This window comes from Haematobia irritans, chromosome 1 (genome assembly GCF_050003625.1).
Source record: "Haematobia irritans isolate KBUSLIRL chromosome 1, ASM5000362v1, whole genome shotgun sequence".
Classification (NCBI taxonomy): domain Eukaryota; kingdom Metazoa; phylum Arthropoda; class Insecta; order Diptera; family Muscidae; genus Haematobia; species Haematobia irritans.
Window position 1 is genome coordinate 206,684,687 of NC_134397.1, and position 19,204 is coordinate 206,703,890.

At 41.0% G+C, this 19,204-nt stretch overlaps 2 protein-coding genes across 3 annotated transcripts in view; both read right to left on the reverse strand.

Moving 5' to 3' along the window:
- The window catches only part of kay (transcription factor kayak), a 251,579-nt gene that overhangs the window by 216,966 nt on the left and 15,409 nt on the right, over window positions 1–19,204 (reverse strand). The window lies entirely within an intron of this gene.
- On the reverse strand, window positions 9,948–18,770 carry LOC142222483 (uncharacterized). Of its 2 annotated transcripts, XM_075292644.1 has the most exons (3): window positions 18,723–18,770; window positions 18,431–18,539; window positions 9,948–11,641 (listed from the first exon to the last, which is right to left on the reverse strand). In XM_075292644.1, the coding sequence occupies exon 3, from the start codon at window positions 11,635–11,637 to the stop codon at window positions 10,513–10,515; it is 1,125 nt and encodes a 374-aa protein (XP_075148759.1). In that variant the 5' UTR covers window positions 11,638–11,641; window positions 18,431–18,539; window positions 18,723–18,770; the 3' UTR covers window positions 9,948–10,512. The 2 variants fall into 2 exon arrangements, with proteins under 2 accessions (XP_075148759.1, XP_075148758.1); XM_075292643.1 differs by having other exon boundaries at window positions 18,431–18,766.

Here is a 19,204-nt window from a genome sequence, read left to right on the forward strand (position 1 = left end):
TAAATTTCTTTTTCAAGTTCAATTAGTATAAAATTCAGGAAAACTATTCAGTTAGGCTTTCGCTTTTCCAAATCCGAATTGCCGGGCCTCACGCTTGACATCTGCCATCAGATTTTGTACAGCCACCTTGTCCACCTTCTTCGCCGCAGAAAGCCAGTTTGCCTTGAACTGCTGCTCGTCCTTAGCAGTTTTTTTTGGTCTTCTTTAGGTTCCGCTTGACAATAGCCCAGTATTTCTCAATTGGGCGGAGCTCTGGCGTGTTGGGAGGGTTCTTGTCCTTGGGAACCACCTGCACGTTGTTGGCGGCGTACCACTCCATGGCCTTTTTACCGTAATGGCAAGATGCCAAATCCGGCCAAAACAGTACGGAACAACCGTGTTTCTTCAGGAGAGGCAGCAGACGTTTATTCAAACACTCTTTCACGTAAATTTCTTGGTTGACAGTCCCCGAAGCTATGAAAATGCTGCATTTCAAGCCACAGGTACAGATGGCTTGTCAAACCAGATATTTCTTTGCGAACTTTGACAGTTTTATGTGCTTGAAAATATCTGCTACCTTTCCCTTCCTTTTGCCGTATAAAACTTCTGTACCGGAAGCTGCTTATAGTCGGCTTTGACGTAGGTTTCGTCGTCCATTACCACGCAGTCAAACTTCGTCAGCATCGTCGTGTACAGCCTCCGGGTTCGCGCTTTGGCCGTCGTATTTTGTTTATCATCGCGATTTGGAGTCACTACCTTCTTGTAAGTCGATAGTCTGGCTCGTTTTTTGGCTCGATGCACGGTTGTAGACGATACACTTAGCTTATTTGCGGCATCTCGGAGAGAGAGGTTAGGGTTTCGCTTGAAACTACCGGCAACACTCTTTGTCGTCTCAGCGGCTTCCGGTTTTCGATTTCCCCCGATCCAGACTTCAGAGGCTGTCGACAAAAGTTCCCCAAACACTTTAATTACATTTGTAACGGTTGATTTGGCAACTTTTAGCGATTTTGTCAGCTTTGCGTGCGAGTAGCTCGGATTTTCGCGATGCGCGAGCAAAATTTTGATACGCTGCTCTTCTTGCTTGGACGGCATTTTGACAACTGAAAAGTGAATTCGAAAATCAAAATAGGAGCAACATTCTACACACACACACCTTCAAAATGAGGGGTGTTCAGGTTTTTTAAATGCAAAATTGAAAGAAATACGTCAAGTTTATATTGACCAAATTTTGACCGTATCACCCTTTAAGTACGAAAGTTTCGAAGTGATTCAAAAAAATCTAACAAACGAAAAACGGGTTTTCTTTGCGTGTAGACATTTTCCGAAAGTCATAAAGTCTACCTATTCGAGTTTTGAAAACTTTTCCAAATACGAAAGAGTCGACTTTTCCAAATTGTCAAAAAATCCTCTTTATGATTCTCATTAAAATCGCTAGACCTTTATCATTGGATTTAGCATAGAATCGGGCAGCACTTCTGAACAAGGGAAAACTCAGCACATGTGGAAACACAATGGACAGAATATGCTAACCTTGAATAACAGGCTGTCATTATACCTAATCGAATATACGTCAGCATGAAGTTACTGATTGCCCCTATAACTTCCTTACCTTTACCCTTCTTTACTTTTATTGTAAGCACTTTTCTATGTGCTTACTTCCGCTAGATTTCAGGAATGTCATATATTTAAAAAAAAAAAACAAAAATATTGATATTATAAAATCAAAAATTCTCAAAATAATTTCCATCACCAATAACTGATATGAAAAATAAAAAACAAACAGCAAAAACAAGTTTCTTTACACAATGCCTGCCTTCTTTTTGGGTATTTTCTCACGGTTTTAAATTAGTGCTTAATTTTTTATTCAAATATTTGCATAAAAATTTTATGCGAATATATATTTTTGTTGTGTTTATTTTGCTGATGGGCGAACTGAAATGAATGCAGAAAAGCAGGTAATCGGACCCTACTCGTATTTAAATATTTTGTTCTTCAATTTTTATTTTATCAATATTTGACAACAAAAAAGAAGAAGAGTAATGTATTATTGATTAGGTTTTGTTTTTGTTGTTGTCGAATTTTTGTATCGTGTGAATTTCGTTCTTTTGCATTCGTTAGTGGGGACATGATTCTACAAGACTTTGGAATGTTGTCGCAATCAGACAATTACGAGTGTAGTTTGTTTTTATCATGTGAGCTTCTGTCGGAATTTATTTGAATTTTCAATAATTTTGTTCTGATTTCTTTGACTTCACGTCCAATCTAATTCACGTGTTTTTGGTGGTGGTGGTGGTGGTGGTGAGGGCAGGCTCAACATATGTTTCGGCACTCCCTTTAATGTTTGAATATATGAATAGAATTTTTGTGAACATTTCGATATGAAATAGAATTGTGCAAGTTAAATACTCTGTTTTACAATAGATTAATTCTACTGTGACATTGAACATTCTGACATAAAATAGATTTATCGTTGCAATCAATCTCTAGAACCAATTCACTAACAGATATAAATAATATCAGAAAAAAAATCAACTATTGTTGATAATATTACATTACGTGGTATTTTACTTCAACAAAAGAATACCGACTTGGAAAATTAAAAATAAATTTGTCCAATGATTTGCTGAAACAAACATTGACAAACATTTTGAAGAATCATTCCTGATATCGAACGTATATTGATTGATTTACAAAGAGTTGTAATAAAACGTTACTTCCGATACTGTTCTAATACAACCTTTAGACTTTTAATGTTTCAAAATTATCATTATCATATGAAAAAAATCATCAGCAAAGACACGCATAGAACTAAAATGCTTGAGAAACGGTTATCGTAAACGTTGCTCTTTTGTTCCACTTTTTTTAATTTCTTCGGAAAGTTCAAACGATGACCTTTGGAACAATCGTATGCTTTTTATTGTATATCATCTTCCAATCAGATTTAGGTTGGATTAAACTAAGGAACCAGGTTTCCCTGTCCCATGGCGTTTGATATACAGCTAAGCTAATTGCCTACTAGCAGATTTACGGCTGTGGTCTCCTCCGCATCGTTCTTTTCTCTCATTTGAGGAACTCCGGACCTTTAAAGAATTTGTCGGTTTTTTCTTCATTACCTTTGATTGAAACCTTTAGGTTTCTGACCTACAGTTCCCAAACTGAGACTTTCATACCTATAGTTTTCAATGGATTTAGGTTGGATTAAAATGAGAAACCAGGATTCACTGTCCCATGTCGGATGATATACATCTAAGCTAGTTTTCTGCTAGCCGATATACGGTAGCGATCTCTTCCGCATCGTACTTTTCTCTTATTTGAGGAACTCCGGATCCTTAAACAATTTATCTGTTTTTTGTTTGTTAACTTTGGGCTTCTGACCTACAGTTCCTAAACAGAGATTTTCGCATCTAAAGGGTGATACGGTCAAAATTTGCTCAATATAAACTTGTCGTATTTCTTTCAATTTTACATTTAAAAAACCTGAACACCCCCCATTTTGAAGGTGTGTGTGTGTAGAATGTTGCTCCTATTTTGATTTTGGAATTCACTCTTCAGTTGTCAAAATGCCGTCCAAGCAAGAAGAGCAGCGTATCAAAATTTTGCTCGCGCATCGCGAAAATCCGAGCTACTCGCACGCAAAGCTGGCAAAATCGCTAAAAGTTGCCAAATCAACCGTTACAAATGTAATTAAAGTGTTTGGGGAACGTTTGTCGACAGCCAGGAAGTCTGGATCGGGGGGAAATCGAAAACCGGAAGCCGCTGAGACGACAAAGAGAGTTGCCGGTAGTTTCAAGCGAAACCCTAACCTCTCTCTCCGAGATGCCGCATCGAGCCAAAAAACGAGCCGGACTATCGACTTACAAGAAGGTAGTGACTCCAAATCGCGATGATAAACAAAATACGACGGCCAAAGCGCGATCCCGGAGGCTGTACACGACAATGCTGACGAAGTTTGACTGCGTGGTAATGGACGACGAAACCTACTTCAAAGCCGACTACAAGCAGCTTCCGGGACAGGAGTTTTATACGGCAAAAGGAAGGGGAAAGGTAGCAGATATTTTCAAGCACATAAAACTGTCAAAGTTCGCAAAGAAATATCTATACCTGTGGCTTGAAAAGCAGCATTTTCATAGCTTCCGGGACTGTCAAACAAGAAATTTACTTGAAAGAGTGTTTGAATAAACGTCTGCTGCCTTTCCTGAAGAAACACGGTTGTTCCGTACTGTTTTGGCCGGATTTGGCATCTTGCCATTACGGTAAAAAGGCCATGGAGTGGTACGCCGCCAACAACGTGCAGGTGGTTCCCAAGGACAAGAACCCTCCCAACACGCCAGAGCTCCGCCCAATTGAGAAATACTGGGCTATTGTCAAGCGGAACCTAAAGAAGACCAAAAAAACTGCTAAGGAGGAGCAGCAGTTCAAGGCAAACTGCCTTTCTGCGGCGAAGAAGGTGGACAAGGTGGCTGTACAAATTCTGATGGCAGGTGTCAAGCGTGAGGCCCGGCAATTCGGATTTGGAAAAGCGAAAGCCTAACTGAATATTTTTCCTGAATTTTATACTAATTGAACTTGAAAAAGAAATTTAATTTGATTTTTTTAAATAAACGATTTCACCGATTTACACGCGTTTTCCCTTGACCAAATTTTGACCGTATCACCCTTTACAGTTTCCATACCGGGAACTCGTTCTTACATAAAGATTTACGGTCTATAGGTTGGGCTCTGAGACCTTCGGAGTCCAAAGTTCGGACATGCAGTCCCCTTACTAATCCTTTCGGCACTACAGTTCTTTCTCTAAGACTTTCGGAGCTGCAGTTTCCACACTTTTGCTTTTAGCTTACTGACAACTTTGGGCCTGTCATTCTCGCACTCATTCTCAGGTTTACACTTCTGACGATCGAGCCTACAGTTTCGAGACTGAAATATTCGGTCACATATCTCCCATGATGAGGCCTTCTGATTTTTTGTTCCAATTTTTTTCAATTCCTTTATTGTGTATCATATCTCATCTTCCAAGCGGATTTAGGTTCGCTTAGAATGAGGAAGTAGATTTCCCTATCCCATGGCGGTTGCGATCTCCTCTGCATCGTACTGTTTTCTTATTTGAGGAAGTCCGGATCCTGTTTTGTTCGCATATGTTTCCAAGCCAAGGTTTTTAATCACCCTCTCCCCATATGCCGAGATCTAAATCTCGTGAATGTAAGACAGCTACACGCCCTACATACATAATCATGACTTGTTCCTATTCGACACAACTGTGCCCTGATTCGTGCGTACATATTCCTCATTGAGACCTTGAGGACTACAGTTCCAACACTGAGACGTTATGGACTGCACTAAGATTTTCGGCCTTACAGTTTCGACACTGAAATTTTCGGGCTTACATTACCCACCATAAGGCCTTCGAATTTACAGGTCATTCGTCTCATACCTCTCAAATTGAGACCTTCGGTCCTACACTTTTAATACAGATATCTTCCGTCCTATTCTTGCCACATAGATACCGTCGGATTCACAGTTTCCACATTAATACCTCCAGACCAACAGATCCCACACTTAGACTTTTGGGCTTATAGTTCCCTCACTGCCACCTTCGGGCTTATAGTTCCCGCACTATTTTAGTTTACACCATGTTACCTTTGAGATTACAATTCTATCACTAATACCATTGGTTCTACGGTTTTCGCACTGACCCCTTCGGGTCTACAATTCCAGCACAGCGACATTCAGGCCTACAGTTATCACATTCGGATCTACAGTTTCCACACAAATATATTTGGTCCTCTATTTTCTTCCCTGAGTTCTTCGCGTCTACTGTACTGAGACCTTCTGCCTTAAAGTTCCATGACTTTATTTATGTTTGTTTATGTTTATGTTTCTTATTCGATCGTTTTAATTTAAATAAAATTCTTTATTTTGCCAAGCTTGAGATCTGACTAAGAAATTCGGAACACAGTTTAAGCTTTGGTCTTACTACTTCTCTATTGACACCTTCGAGTCTGCTGACACGTTTGGATTTACAATTCCCGCATTAAGATTTTCATTTCTACAGTTCCTAATCCCACGACAGTTTCCACATGCTAGCTTTTCGATCTATAGGTCCTACACTGAATTTTTCGTTCCTAAAATCTTCGCGCCTACAGTACTGAGATCTTCTTACTTGAAGTTCCCTCACTAAGACATGTGGGACTACAGTTCTGGCTTTGGTCTTAGCACTTCCCTATTGCCACCTTCGGGCCTATTGGTTCCTTTGAATTTACAATCCCGCACTGAGACTTTTAGTTTTACAGTTCCCAATATCATACCTTTGGGATGACAGTTTGCACATGGAAATCTTTCGACCTTACACGCAGTTTTTCGTTCCTAAAATATATAGAGATATTAGGTCCTATACTTCCAATACTAAGGTCTTCGGGCCCATAATTCCAACATTGAGACCTACAATCCAAAAATCCTATACTAAGACCTTCGAACCTACAGATCCCTCGTTGGGACCTTCGGATCTACAGTTCCTCCAATGCAGTGAAACCTTCTTTTCTTCAGTTTTCGCACTCGGTCCTAGAGTTTCCACACACGTTGAGACACGAATGTGGCGTGGAACCTTCATGCCTAAACCTACATTTCCCACACTGCTACCCACAGGCCAAAAGATCTCATACTGAAACATGAAGTTCCCACAGTGAAACCGAGAGACCAAACGATCCCACTCTGAGAACTTCGGACCTACAGTTCCCTCATTTGCAAGACTGAAGTTTTCACACTGTCGCCTTCGGGCTTACCATTCCTCCTCTGAAGCCTTCCGTCATACAATTGCCAAGTACTAAGAATTTCTGAACTACATTGTTACCTTTGGGCTTACTGAAATCTAAGGCCATAAAATTGTCACACGGAGACCTTCGGACCAACTGTTTCAAGACCGACCCCATACTTCCCACGCAGAGGGTTTGCACCTACAGTTCAATCACTAAAACTTACAATTGCGTCACTAAGGCTTTCGGAACTGCAATTTTCACACTTATGACTTTAGATTACTGACATCATGGGTCCTCCAATTCTCGCACTGCGACCTTCAGGCCAACAGTACCCATATTCGGGCCTACAATAACGAGACAGAGATATTCGGTCATATACATCTCACAAGGAGGTCTTCGGGTCTATAGATTCCACAACGATACCTTCGGGCCGACACTGAGATTCTCTGACCTACAATTTCCACACTGAGTCTTATGAACTTACAGTTGCCTTGCTGAGATCTTCGGGTCTACAGTTCCCACACTGAGACCTTTGGACCTAAAGTCCTTTTATTGATACATTCGGGTTTGCAATTCACTCACATTTTTGGTACTACAATTTTCATGCAATTACCTTCGAGCTTATAATTCCTTCTATTGGGACATTCAGTCGGACAGTTTCCGCACTGGTCCCATCTTCCTAGACACAAGTTGCCAACTTCGGGTCGATAGTTTCTACTTTGGAACATTTGTGCTTCGGACCGATAGTTTCCTCACTGAGATCTTTGGCCCTACAGTTTTCTTACAGAAACCTTCTGGCCTGCAGTTTTCACTGAGATCTACGGCCGACAATTTTCACACTGAAACCTTCAGACCTGCAGTTCCCTCACCAAGACTCTCATGACTACAGTTCCCTCAGCAGGACACTCGAAATACTTTTACATTTGCTTACTGACATCTTCGGGTCTACAATTCTCGAATTGAGACCTTCAGGTCAACAGTTTTCACATTCGAGACTACAGTTTCCAAATAGAGATATTTGCTTCTATATTTTCCACATAGATACCATAGGGACTACAGTTCCCACTCTGAGATCTTCGGGCCTACAGTTCCCAGCGAGACTTTCGGTCATACAATTTCCACTCTGACAGATTCATGCCTACAGTTCCCTTACTGATACTTTCGAACTATTTACACTATCGTGCCGACAGTTTCTACATTGGAACCTTTGGACTATTGACCTACAGTTCCTATACTGAGGCCTTCTGGCCTACAGTTCCTACTTTAAGACCTGCAGTTCCCACAATGAGACCTTCAGATCTGCTGTTCCCTCACTAAGGCATTCGGAATTGCAGTTTCCACACTTTTATCTTTGGCTTACTGGCTGGCATCTTCAGTCACCACTGCAACCTTCAGTCATATACTTCTCACGTAGAGGCCTTCGGGACTAAAGTTTCTACACTGATACCTTGGGGCCTTCAGTCCACACTGAGACTCTCGAACCTACAATTTCTACACTGTCACCTTCATGCGTATACTGAGAATTTCGAATCAACAATTTCGATACTGAGATTTTCGAGTCTAGATTTTCCACCCTGAGACCTCTGGGCCTAGAGTCCTGTCATTGAGACCTTTGGGTTTGCAGTTAGATTTTCGGGACTAACATATAGTTGTCATGCAATTACCTTCGGGCTTATAATGCCTTCCATTGATATATTCAGGATGACAGTTTCCGCACTAATACCTTCGGTTCTACAATTTTCACACAGACATATTTGGTCCCATCTTCTTATACAAAGGTCTCCCATTATCCTACAAAAGTCTTCCATTGACAACTTGGGGCCTACAGTTTCTACATTGGAACATTTGTGCTTCGGACGTACAATTCCCACACTGAGACCTTAGGAGTTGCAGTTCCCAAAATGAGACGTTCGGATCTGCAGTTCCCTCACTAAGACTCTCGTGACTACAGTTTCCTTACTCTTCCTCCATGGCACCTTCGAGTCGACAGTTTCCACATTGAAACCTTTGGGCTTACTGTCTCCAAACCAATGGAAATACAGTTCCCACACTGACATCTTCGGACGTACAGTTTTCACACTAAGACCTGCGGACCTGCAGATCCTTCACTAAGACTTGCAGTTCCCCCATTAAGCCTTTTGGGACTACAATGTACTCACTCTTACCTTCGGTCTTACAATTCCTCCATTGACAATTTCGAGCCGACTACCGTACTAAGATCTTCGAATTTAAAAAAAGAAAGGATCTGATCACAACTATTCTCTAGTAAAAATAATATTACTGTCCATGAACTTTTATTACGATTTTATTAACAGAATTTTTATTATACCATTGGAAGAGTTCCTCTTATGGAAACAGAGACTGCTATAACAACAACAGTTCTGTTCTGGGTTTTTACTGTTTCTGGGTTTTTTTTGTCGCATTTTTAACATTATTATTTTTTTCCACAGCCGTTTTGTTTTATTTATTTTGTAAATCTATAACAAATTAGCTGAGCTTTAAGTGTTCTATCAGATTCAGTAACAAAAAATTGCTGTTGTTTTAAATGGTTCCTTGGCAGTGGAACGGTGGTCGCTCCATTATTCATGTTCCCGGTGTGGTCTCTGATTGATGATCGTATATGTAAGAGAGAGTGTGTGTCTGTTTTATCCACCACTAAATGTGAACTGATTGTTTGGAATGTTCTGTGGGCCAGCCTGTTTTGCGCGGTCCGTTGATATCTGTTTGTCTGCCTGTCTGTATTTCCACCCGTTTGTCTGTCCGTCTGTGTTATCGTCGGGGGAAATCAGTGTAATTTTTTATTAACTCCATTGTCGTAATAATCATCCATTGCCGCCATCACCATCGTCGTTAACTTAACAATAACATTCATTAATTAAATTTTGTGTTTTTTTATTATTACGGGGTTTCGTTGTTGTTGTTTTTGGTGTTTTTTGCATTAAACTTTATTTTAAATTAATTTGGTTTTTTGCGTTCTCAGACGTCCACCACCAATTGCTGCACTCATAACTCAAAGTCTTCGTTATAAATTGCATTAAAACAGCAGCAGCCCCAGCAAATGGGTTTATTTTTAATTCATTTTTTTTTTGTTTAAATTTTGATTAAATGCAAAAAAATGTATAATAAAAATTTGTAAAAGTTTTTCTTTGTTTGCAACAATTTTGTATAATGTTGTTGAATGCGTAGCACCGAGAAATAAAATAAATAAAAACACAAGGATTTAGTTTTTCTTTTCAATAATGTTTCAATAAAACGTAATTTTATTGAATTTTTTGGGAGATTAATTTACCTTTTACAAAACAATCGTTGGACGGACGTAATCCAGTAACGAATAATAACAAAAGCTTAGACGCCGCAAGACAGTGATGGCGCGACTCGTTAGAGAAATGTAACGAATTGTGCTGAAAGCACAGAGCTGCATCCAGAGCTTAGGGTACATTTTCTAACGAGGGGGAAATTATCATTTTACAATATTTTAAGTCCCCATCTAACGAATAAATTTTGACCATACGAATTTGAACTTAAACATTCCGCCCGCCTTGCAACATCCAGCTATGTTGTAATTGAAATTCATTAATTCATAGAATATTACATATGTACAATATATTGATATCAAAATAAATATAAAATGCGTTGTCAGTATCATTTTCAAATTGAGCAATTTTTTTTTTATTAGTTCTTTAAATTTTTTCAAACTTCATGAATTCTTAACTAAATGCTCGTAGAGCCGTTGACCCGGAGGGTCTGAAGTGTCTGGGTTATTGGCCAGGATGACCTACGACACTTATGGTTGGCATTGACCTGACACTATCCAGCCAAACATCGTTAGCTGCGCCAATGGGAATCCAGGACTCGAACATATTTGTGTCTTTAGAACCCGTGCGTAGACATCGGGCCCTAGAACCAACCCCACCCCGGAAGGACGGTAAAACCTTGGGTCGGCCAGCTGGAGACACTCGAAATGTTCCCGTATCGTATCTGGAGCCGACGACGATGGGGTGACAACACGGGTCAGGTCTGTTACCCGGGCAGAAAAAACCAATTTACTTTCTGCATTGTGTCGGGAGACAGCAACAAGCGGACAAAATGCGTCATGCGACGTCATCGCTGAGACAAGCCGTAGGCTGAGAGCTAAACTACTACAAATCATACTATACCCCGCACACGGGTCGAGGACAGCTCGGACAGGAATTCGACGATCGGACAAGACAAGCAAGAGGACTATAGTGGGACCAAGCGTGACGGTTGGTTGTAGAACCAACATCGGACCAGATATGGGAGCGGTATTCGTGATACAGTACGCGGACGAGTTAACGGACGAACTTGACTTGGACTTTCTCGTCGACAAGGTTTGAGCGGAAGGACGTTGTTGCTGGTCAAATGAATGTAGCAGCGTATGGTGGCTATCTCCACATTCGCGGCACCTCTCGCGACTATTGCAGGTCGATCGCATGTGAGACCTGCCCAGACAGTTTGAACATACCCGATGCAACACTACAGTGCGCAATCGTTGCTCCAAACGCATGTTCAAAAATTTGCGACACGACCTGAGATTGTGACTTCGCCTACACAACACACAGACATTCGAGTGCACTCTTTTATTCGCACCTGAATTCTTTTGGGCAGTCCCCGTAGGGGATGACGATGGTTTGGCTACGTTGGTTGCGGATACGTCAGCGGGAGCCGTATCAGCCCCCGACGGAGGGACAACTTTCTGCGTCGGTACTACCCCTTGTGAAGAGGCGACGACTGGGGTCATCCCGACGTCAGGGACCTGCTCGATGGCTGGTAACGGCTCGCGAAGAACCGGTGCAACATTATTTTCTAAAATCTCTTTTTCCTCATCGGACATCGGGACGTCATCCTCGTAGTCAGGGAGAGTCTTAACAATTTCCCTCATATTTTCCATTGTACTGCGAAAAGAAAGATGACGCTTACTATATGATCGATCGAAAACTATTCGGTCAGTATGACCAATTTTACCACCGGTCGTCTTACAACACCGTTTGCCGTTCTCACGTCAGCAACTCTAACGCGACCGTCAGATCCCGGGTGGACGTCATCCACACGACCTAACTTCCACGATGTAGGAGGCAATTGTTCATCACGAATTACTACCAAGTCCCCTACTTCGATATCACGCTGCGGAAATTTCCATTTATACCTTTTCTGTAAGCCTTTCAAATATTCATCTTTCCACCGTAAGCAGAACTGTTGCGACAGCGCCTTCATTTTCCTAAATCGATGCACCAAATGAAGTGGTGATTCCTCCTCTAACTGTTCAGGAGGCGCCAAGATCGGAGATCCTACCAAAAAATGGCCGGGCGTAAGTGCCACCAACTCTTGAGAACTTTCACTCATCGGGCACAACGGCCTAGAATTTAAACAAGCCTCAATTCTCGAAAGAACAGTCGAAAACTCTTCAAATGTATATTTGAATCCAGATGCATGTTTCCTAAAATGCGTCTTGAAGCTTTTGACAGCAGCTTCCCAGAGACCACCCATATGTGGCGCCCCGGCAGGGATAAACTGCCAGGAAAGCTGCTGAAACTGGTATGCGGAACACACCTTATCACGTCCCTCCTTAAGAACACTTCTCAATTCTTTTTCCATTTCGCGTGAAGCGCCTACAAAATTTGTACCATTATCCGAAAAAATGGTCTTGGGACAACCACGCCGAGATATAAATCTGTGAAAGGCAGCCAGAAATGTTGTCGTAGACAAGTCTGATGTGGCTTCCAAGTGTATGGCCTTCGTCGAAAAGCATACAAAAACGCAAACATAACCCTTTGTTATCTTACATGCGCGCCCTATAAATGACTTAATTTCGAAAGGCCCCGCAAAATCAACGCCAGTCGTAGTAAACGGTCTGGTAAGTACAGTTCTCTCCGGTGGGAGAGCCGCCATGATCTGCGTACAAGACTTCTTCCTATCCAACAGACACCGTTTACACCGGTTAATAGTCGATCTAATCAAAGATGTTAAACGAGGAATCCAATACTCAATCCGAATAAGACGTAGAACCAACTGGTTTCCTCCGTGAATAGATATGTCGTGAACATATTTCACCAGTAACCTAGCGAATCTACTATTATACGGCACTATAATTGGATGTCGCTCACTATACGAAAGGGTAGGACACCTACTCAAACGACCATTCAACCTCATAACCCCCTCCTCATCCAGGAATGGATTCAATGACAACAACGAACTCCTGGAACCTAACGGTTTCTTTTCCATCAAACAACCGTACTCATCTGGATAATGAGCCCTTTGAGAAAGAACAGCTAGACGTAATCTCACTGCCTTTAATTCGGTTGCCGTCAACGTCGTGTCGTGATACACATTTCGACTAGCATGTGAATAATGGGTCCTTTGATAAAACCTAAATATATACGCGATGACTCGTAGAGCCCTATCTAACGAAGAAAATCCCTCTAAAATGTCCTCATAGTTCGTAAAAAACGATGCGTGAGTCTTGACCGCCCGTACCTCAACGTCAGTCTCAAGAGGGGTCAAATCACTAATATCCCACTGAGAACTAGCTGAGCACAGCCACTCTGGTCCATGCCACCAAAGCGTTGAAACTGCCAACTCTGCAGGCGACACTCCGCGACTTCCCAAGTCGGCCGGATTGTCCTCAGAACGAACATGGTACCAATTCTGTCCCCCAGTATTCTCCTGAATCCTACATACGCGATTCGCAACGAAAGTAGACCACGTAGATGGCGTCTTTCGAAGCCAAGAGCGGACGATCGTAGAATCCGTCCAACAATAAACACGTCGAAATTCAATATCTAACTCCCTGGCTATAGACTTGTAAAGTTCTGAGGCCAAAACTGCCCCACAAAGCTCCAAACGTGGCAAAGATATAGATTTGATGGGGGCTACCTTAGTCTTACAAGATAGCAAATGGGTGAAGATATGTCCCTGCGGCGTAACCACACGAACATATACTACCCCCGCGTATGCTTTTTCCGAGGCGTCGGAAAAAACATGTAATTCTACCTCACAGTCTGTGGAGTAATTGACCCATCGAGGAATACGAACGTGATTCACATCCTGATAGGTCTCGACAAACTTTCGCCATTGTCGCTCAGTTTGTAACGGAAGAGACTCGTCCCATCCTATCTTATCCAACCAAACCTGTTGCATAATTATCTTCGCCACTATAATAACTGGCCCCAGCCAGCCAACAGGGTCAAATAGCCTAGCTATAGCCGATAAAACCTCTCTCTTCGTAAACCGAGATTTTTGCTCAATCGGTTTCATCTCAAAATAAAACAAGTCTAACTGCGCATTCCACCTAATGCCCAACGGTTTCGAACTACTGGCCTCAACAAATGCCAGTAATTTGGCGTCAACCAAATGGTCAGCCGGAAGCGATTCTAAAATGGCTAGCTCATTAGAAGTCCACTTCCTCAGTTCGAACTTTGCCGATGATAGTACTCTAATCAATTGGTCCCTAGATTCAACAGCAGTATCCACGTCATGGTATCCTGTCAAAACATCATCCACGTACATGCACCTTCGTAGAATATGTGCCGCGTGGGGATATTCATCTTCGGAGTCATCGGCCAATTGCAATAACGTCCGTATGGCTAAATAGGGAGCACAATTCACTCCAAATGTCACGGTCTGCAGCTCATAGTCTTGTACATCTTTTTGTGGGGAGTCCCTAAAGACAATTCGCTGCAGAGAAGTATGGGCCGAATTTACCCTAATTTGGCGGTACATCTGTGTGATGTCGCAATTAAAAACGTATTTGAAAAATCTCCACCTCAAAATCAAATGAACCAATTCCAATTGTAATGTGGGTCCCACATAAAGAATGTCGTTCAGACTTTTACCATTTGAGGTCTTATGCGAAGCATTAAAGACAACTCGAAGTTTGGACGTCAATTTGTCCGGATTGATTACCGGGTGGTGTGGCAAATAACACACAGTTTGATCTGCAGGAGAAGTCGACGACACTGGTCTCATATGTCGCAAGTCCAAATATTCTTTAATCACCCCGTCATACATTAATTTCGTTTCAGGCTTTCGTAAAAGCGAAGCCTCACCACGAATAAATTGCTTCAAACAACTTGTCCGCGAATGTCCAAGCAAGACGTGTCCCTTTAATTCGGGTTTTATCGGAAGAGTCACTACGTATCTTCCATCGGAATCCCTATATGTGGTATTCTTAAAATTTTCCTCACAAAATTTATCTGCGGGAGAACAAATTGCCCGTCTTGGTAAGTCCCCTAATTCCCAAAACCGAAGAAGAGTCTTGTCAAGACCATCTTCTTCCATAAATTCAACAGTCGTTGAAAAAACCGTCACATTAGGAGTGGGAATTGAACCAGTAATGAGCCAGCCGAAGACTGTCTGTTGAGCAATCAACGACCCTAAAATACCAGACCGAACCCCCTGTAATATAATTCTGGGATACACGTCTGCCCCCAACAATAGATCAACCGGACGACTATCGAACAGATTAGGATCAGCTAAACGCAAATTCGGCAAACGTGACATATAATTCCGACTCACTTGGAAAGACGGTAAATTCCCAGAAATCCTAGGCAGGACCAACGCAGTCGCCTCTACCAAGACCGATCCATCTATGGGTGACCCTATACTCAGAGGGCAAATACCTCGAGAAGTTATCGAAACCGATTGATTCACGCCCGATATCGAAGACGTCGCACTCGTTATCGAAATCCTAAGCAACTTTTGCATTTTTTCGGTAATAAAGGAGGCTTCCGATGCTGGGTCAATAAGAGCCCGAGCTGGGTACGTCATACCCTGATGAACGATGTTCACCATAGCCGTCCCTAATAGTACCGACCTGTTCTGGGAAACATGAAATACTTGCCTGGCCGAAGTGCCAGACACGATTCCAGACGAAGTGGAAGGCTGCGGGTCAATCAAACCGCTAGAATCCGTAGGACGAGCGGCCGAAACCGTCGAAGACGTAGTCGCCACATTCGTAGAATGGGAAGAATCGCGATGAAGCAAAGTATGATGCCTTCCTTGACACTTCTCACAACTGCGAGATGTAGCACAGTTGTTAACGTCATGTCTACGAGATAGACAATTGAAACAACAGCGGTACCGTTTCACAGCAGTCAACCGATCATTCACAGAAAGATTCCTAAATTTCGGACAAACACGAAGATGATGGCTTTGTCGTGGACAAAGAACACACATCTTATCGACGGAATCTCTAGAAGAATGAGAAGTGTATTGCGAATTACGCGACCTAGATGGCGAAGATTTCGGAGCTGCATTCGTAAAATGCGTTCGCAGTTTCCTGCCATCAGTTCTCCTCGAAGCATCGATACCCTTCAAATCGCGCAGACACGTGAGTGTCTGAATCCTTTCCGTAAGAAAACGATCCATGTCCACCCAAGACGACAACGCAGACTTATCACTTATACCCTGTTCCCACAAAGTAACACTAATCTTCGGTAGACGTTGCACACACAAATATATCAAAATCGGATCCCAATCGTTCGTAGGAACGTTATTCACAGCCATCGCCGAAATACATGCATTTATACCACGCTGCAAGTTCTTCAACCCAGAACTTGTCTCGGTGTCTAAGACCGGAAGGTCAAAAAGAAGCTTCAACTGATTGCTGACTAAAATTCTCAAGTTGTCATAAGTTTCCTTTAACGTCCTCCAAGCTAACTCGAAACTCCTATCAGTGAGAGGAAATCTTCTTACAACTTCACGGGCGTCGCCACTAGTCTTTTTGAGCAAATGACACAAGCGCTCAATATCACTCAGACGGGAATTTTTTACATAAACAGCAGTAAACAAATCCCGAAATGTTGGCCAAGACTGAAAGTCACCATCGAAAACCTCAATATCGCATGGTGGTAAAGCCAAACTATGGACCGCACCATGGTCAACACCTAACAAAAGAGAATTTCCCGATACATCCACATTACCAGAACGAGCAGAAATATCTGCCACATCGGCCTGCTGTATAGGAGTTGACGCCCTAGGAACGGCTTTTAGACCGTCTATCTTCCTTTCGATAGAGGAAACAATACGAATATAGGCATCATAAGTTGCCTCATACTTGCCGTCAGCAGATTCTACCGTTCCCTTATCCGACTCTTCCTGAAGATCGTCTAAACACTCCTCATACCTCTCTTTCACTTTCGCCCATAGTGATTTCGCCTCTTCGACCTGAGCCCTTAGAGAATAAACATCTAAATTCTCCTCCTTCAAAGAGCTAACCCGTGTCCCAAACTTCACAACCGCATCAGCGGCTCTAATGAATCGCGCGAATGTATTAACTGGCATATTGAAAATAATTTAGCGTCACAAAAATTCACAAAAACTCGTAAAGTATGTGAACACGCACTTATCGACAGCGAAAACTGGCCGAAAAATCAATAAATTTGCACAAAATGCCCAAAAATGCAAAAACAAAAATGTACAAAATTTTTCTTTCAGTGTATCTGTATAAATTCTCACACTGCACCAAAATTACCACAAAATTTCTTGAAGTGTAAACAATTGTTCGTAAAACAACCACTTCAAAACTTAAAATCAAAAATTTCAAACAATTTGTAAAATATTGGACTATTTTCCTCTCAGTGTAGAAACAATTAATTTTCGTTCAGTGTACCGAATCACAAAATATTTTCCCCTTGTACAAAAAATAGGCAAATTATTCAAGTCAAATTCTAAAAATCTCAAAATTCTACTAAAATCTTCGAACTATTTCTCTCAGTGTATGAATGAATTTACGAAAATTACGCTCAGTGTACCGAAGAATACTGACTGCCGCCAATTTGTATCAAAACTTCACACACGAAATCCAGATGATCAAAAAATTCAACAAATTATAAGAAATTATAAAAAAATGTCTGTAAGACCAAATGTAGGGTGCACGGACTGTAAAATACACCTCTACACTTCCACGCCAGATAATCTCCCCAAAAAAAATTCAAAATCACAAATAATAAAAAATATAGAAATAAAAATATATATACGTAATATATACGATAAAATAAAAATTATACGATCGTACCGGACCGCCTGTAGGGTGCACAGTGACCAAAACGATAATTTTTACTAATGCGCGTAACGCTAATGGGTCATACAACACGAAAACCCAAAAAACTCAATTTCAAAAATTTTTATAATTTTCCTCAAAATATTTACGACTCGCGGCCCCGTGAGGGTTAACAAATAAACCAAAGAAACACAGCTCAAAAAAAATATGTATGTATATACGTGTGTGTATCACTGATCATACGTAGGTATGTAATTCAAACGTTGACTGCAGTGACGATTGATGTTTGTTTACAATAGTAATACGACCAACAGAGCCTTTGGAGTCTGCGTGTATTTTGTTATTGTTTTATTTACTTCAAGATAAAGGCAACGTAATTGCAAATAATGTTTTGAAGTAAATAAGCACTGTCAACGTTTAAATTCACCACACAACACCAATATATACAATAGATTTTTCACTTTTTATTTTGATTATTCTTTCACTTGAATATCATTTAACAAAACGAAATTAAACAAACGAAAGAAATGTGCGTACGTATGTAGCAACGAATGTGTGTTTTTAGAAATGCAATTTGCCGTCGGCAAAACGAAATAATTGAATCAATGTTGTAAAACGACCGCGGTTTAAATTTAAAACACTCGCGATTTGCTCAATTATTTTAATAAAACACTGACATACGCACCTGTGTGTTGATATATAATTATTTAAATAAATTTTCAATTTAAATTCTCCACAAATATGGCTGCAAACTGGCTGCTTTTTTGTTGTTGCTTCACAATATCAGCACTTTCCTTTGGAAAAGAAAAAGAAAACCCTTTATTAATTGCTGTAAGCAAGTATCCGGCTCGATTGGACCAATGAATGCGTAGCACCGAGAAATAAAATAAATAAAAACACAAGGGATTTAGTTTTTCTTTTCAATGATGTTTCAATAAAACGTAATTTTATTGAATTTTTGGGAGATTATTATTTACCTTTTTTAACAAAACAATCGTTGGACGGACGTAATCCAGCAACCAATAATAATAAAAGTTAGACGCCGCAAGACGGTAATGGCGCGACTCGTTAGAGAAATGTAACGAATTGTGCTGAAAGCACAGAGCTGCATCCAGAGCTTAGGGTACATTTTCTAACGAGGGGGAAATTATCATTTTACAATATTTTAAGTCCCCATCTAACGAATAAATTTTGACCATACGAATTTGAACTTAAACAGTTGTTATAATTTAATTGGAAACATATTTTTAGTTGGGCAAATATTTTTGACAAGGGTGTAGATGAAAGACTTATGAACATTGAAATGAATTCAAAATAATAAATTATTATTGGGCATTCGATTGGGTCATTTTGGTTCATGGGATAATGAATGATTTAATGCTTTGTTATATGACAAACTAATCCGAAATCATAGCATTAAGATCAGCACAGAAAAAGATAGATTAATTTACATAATAAA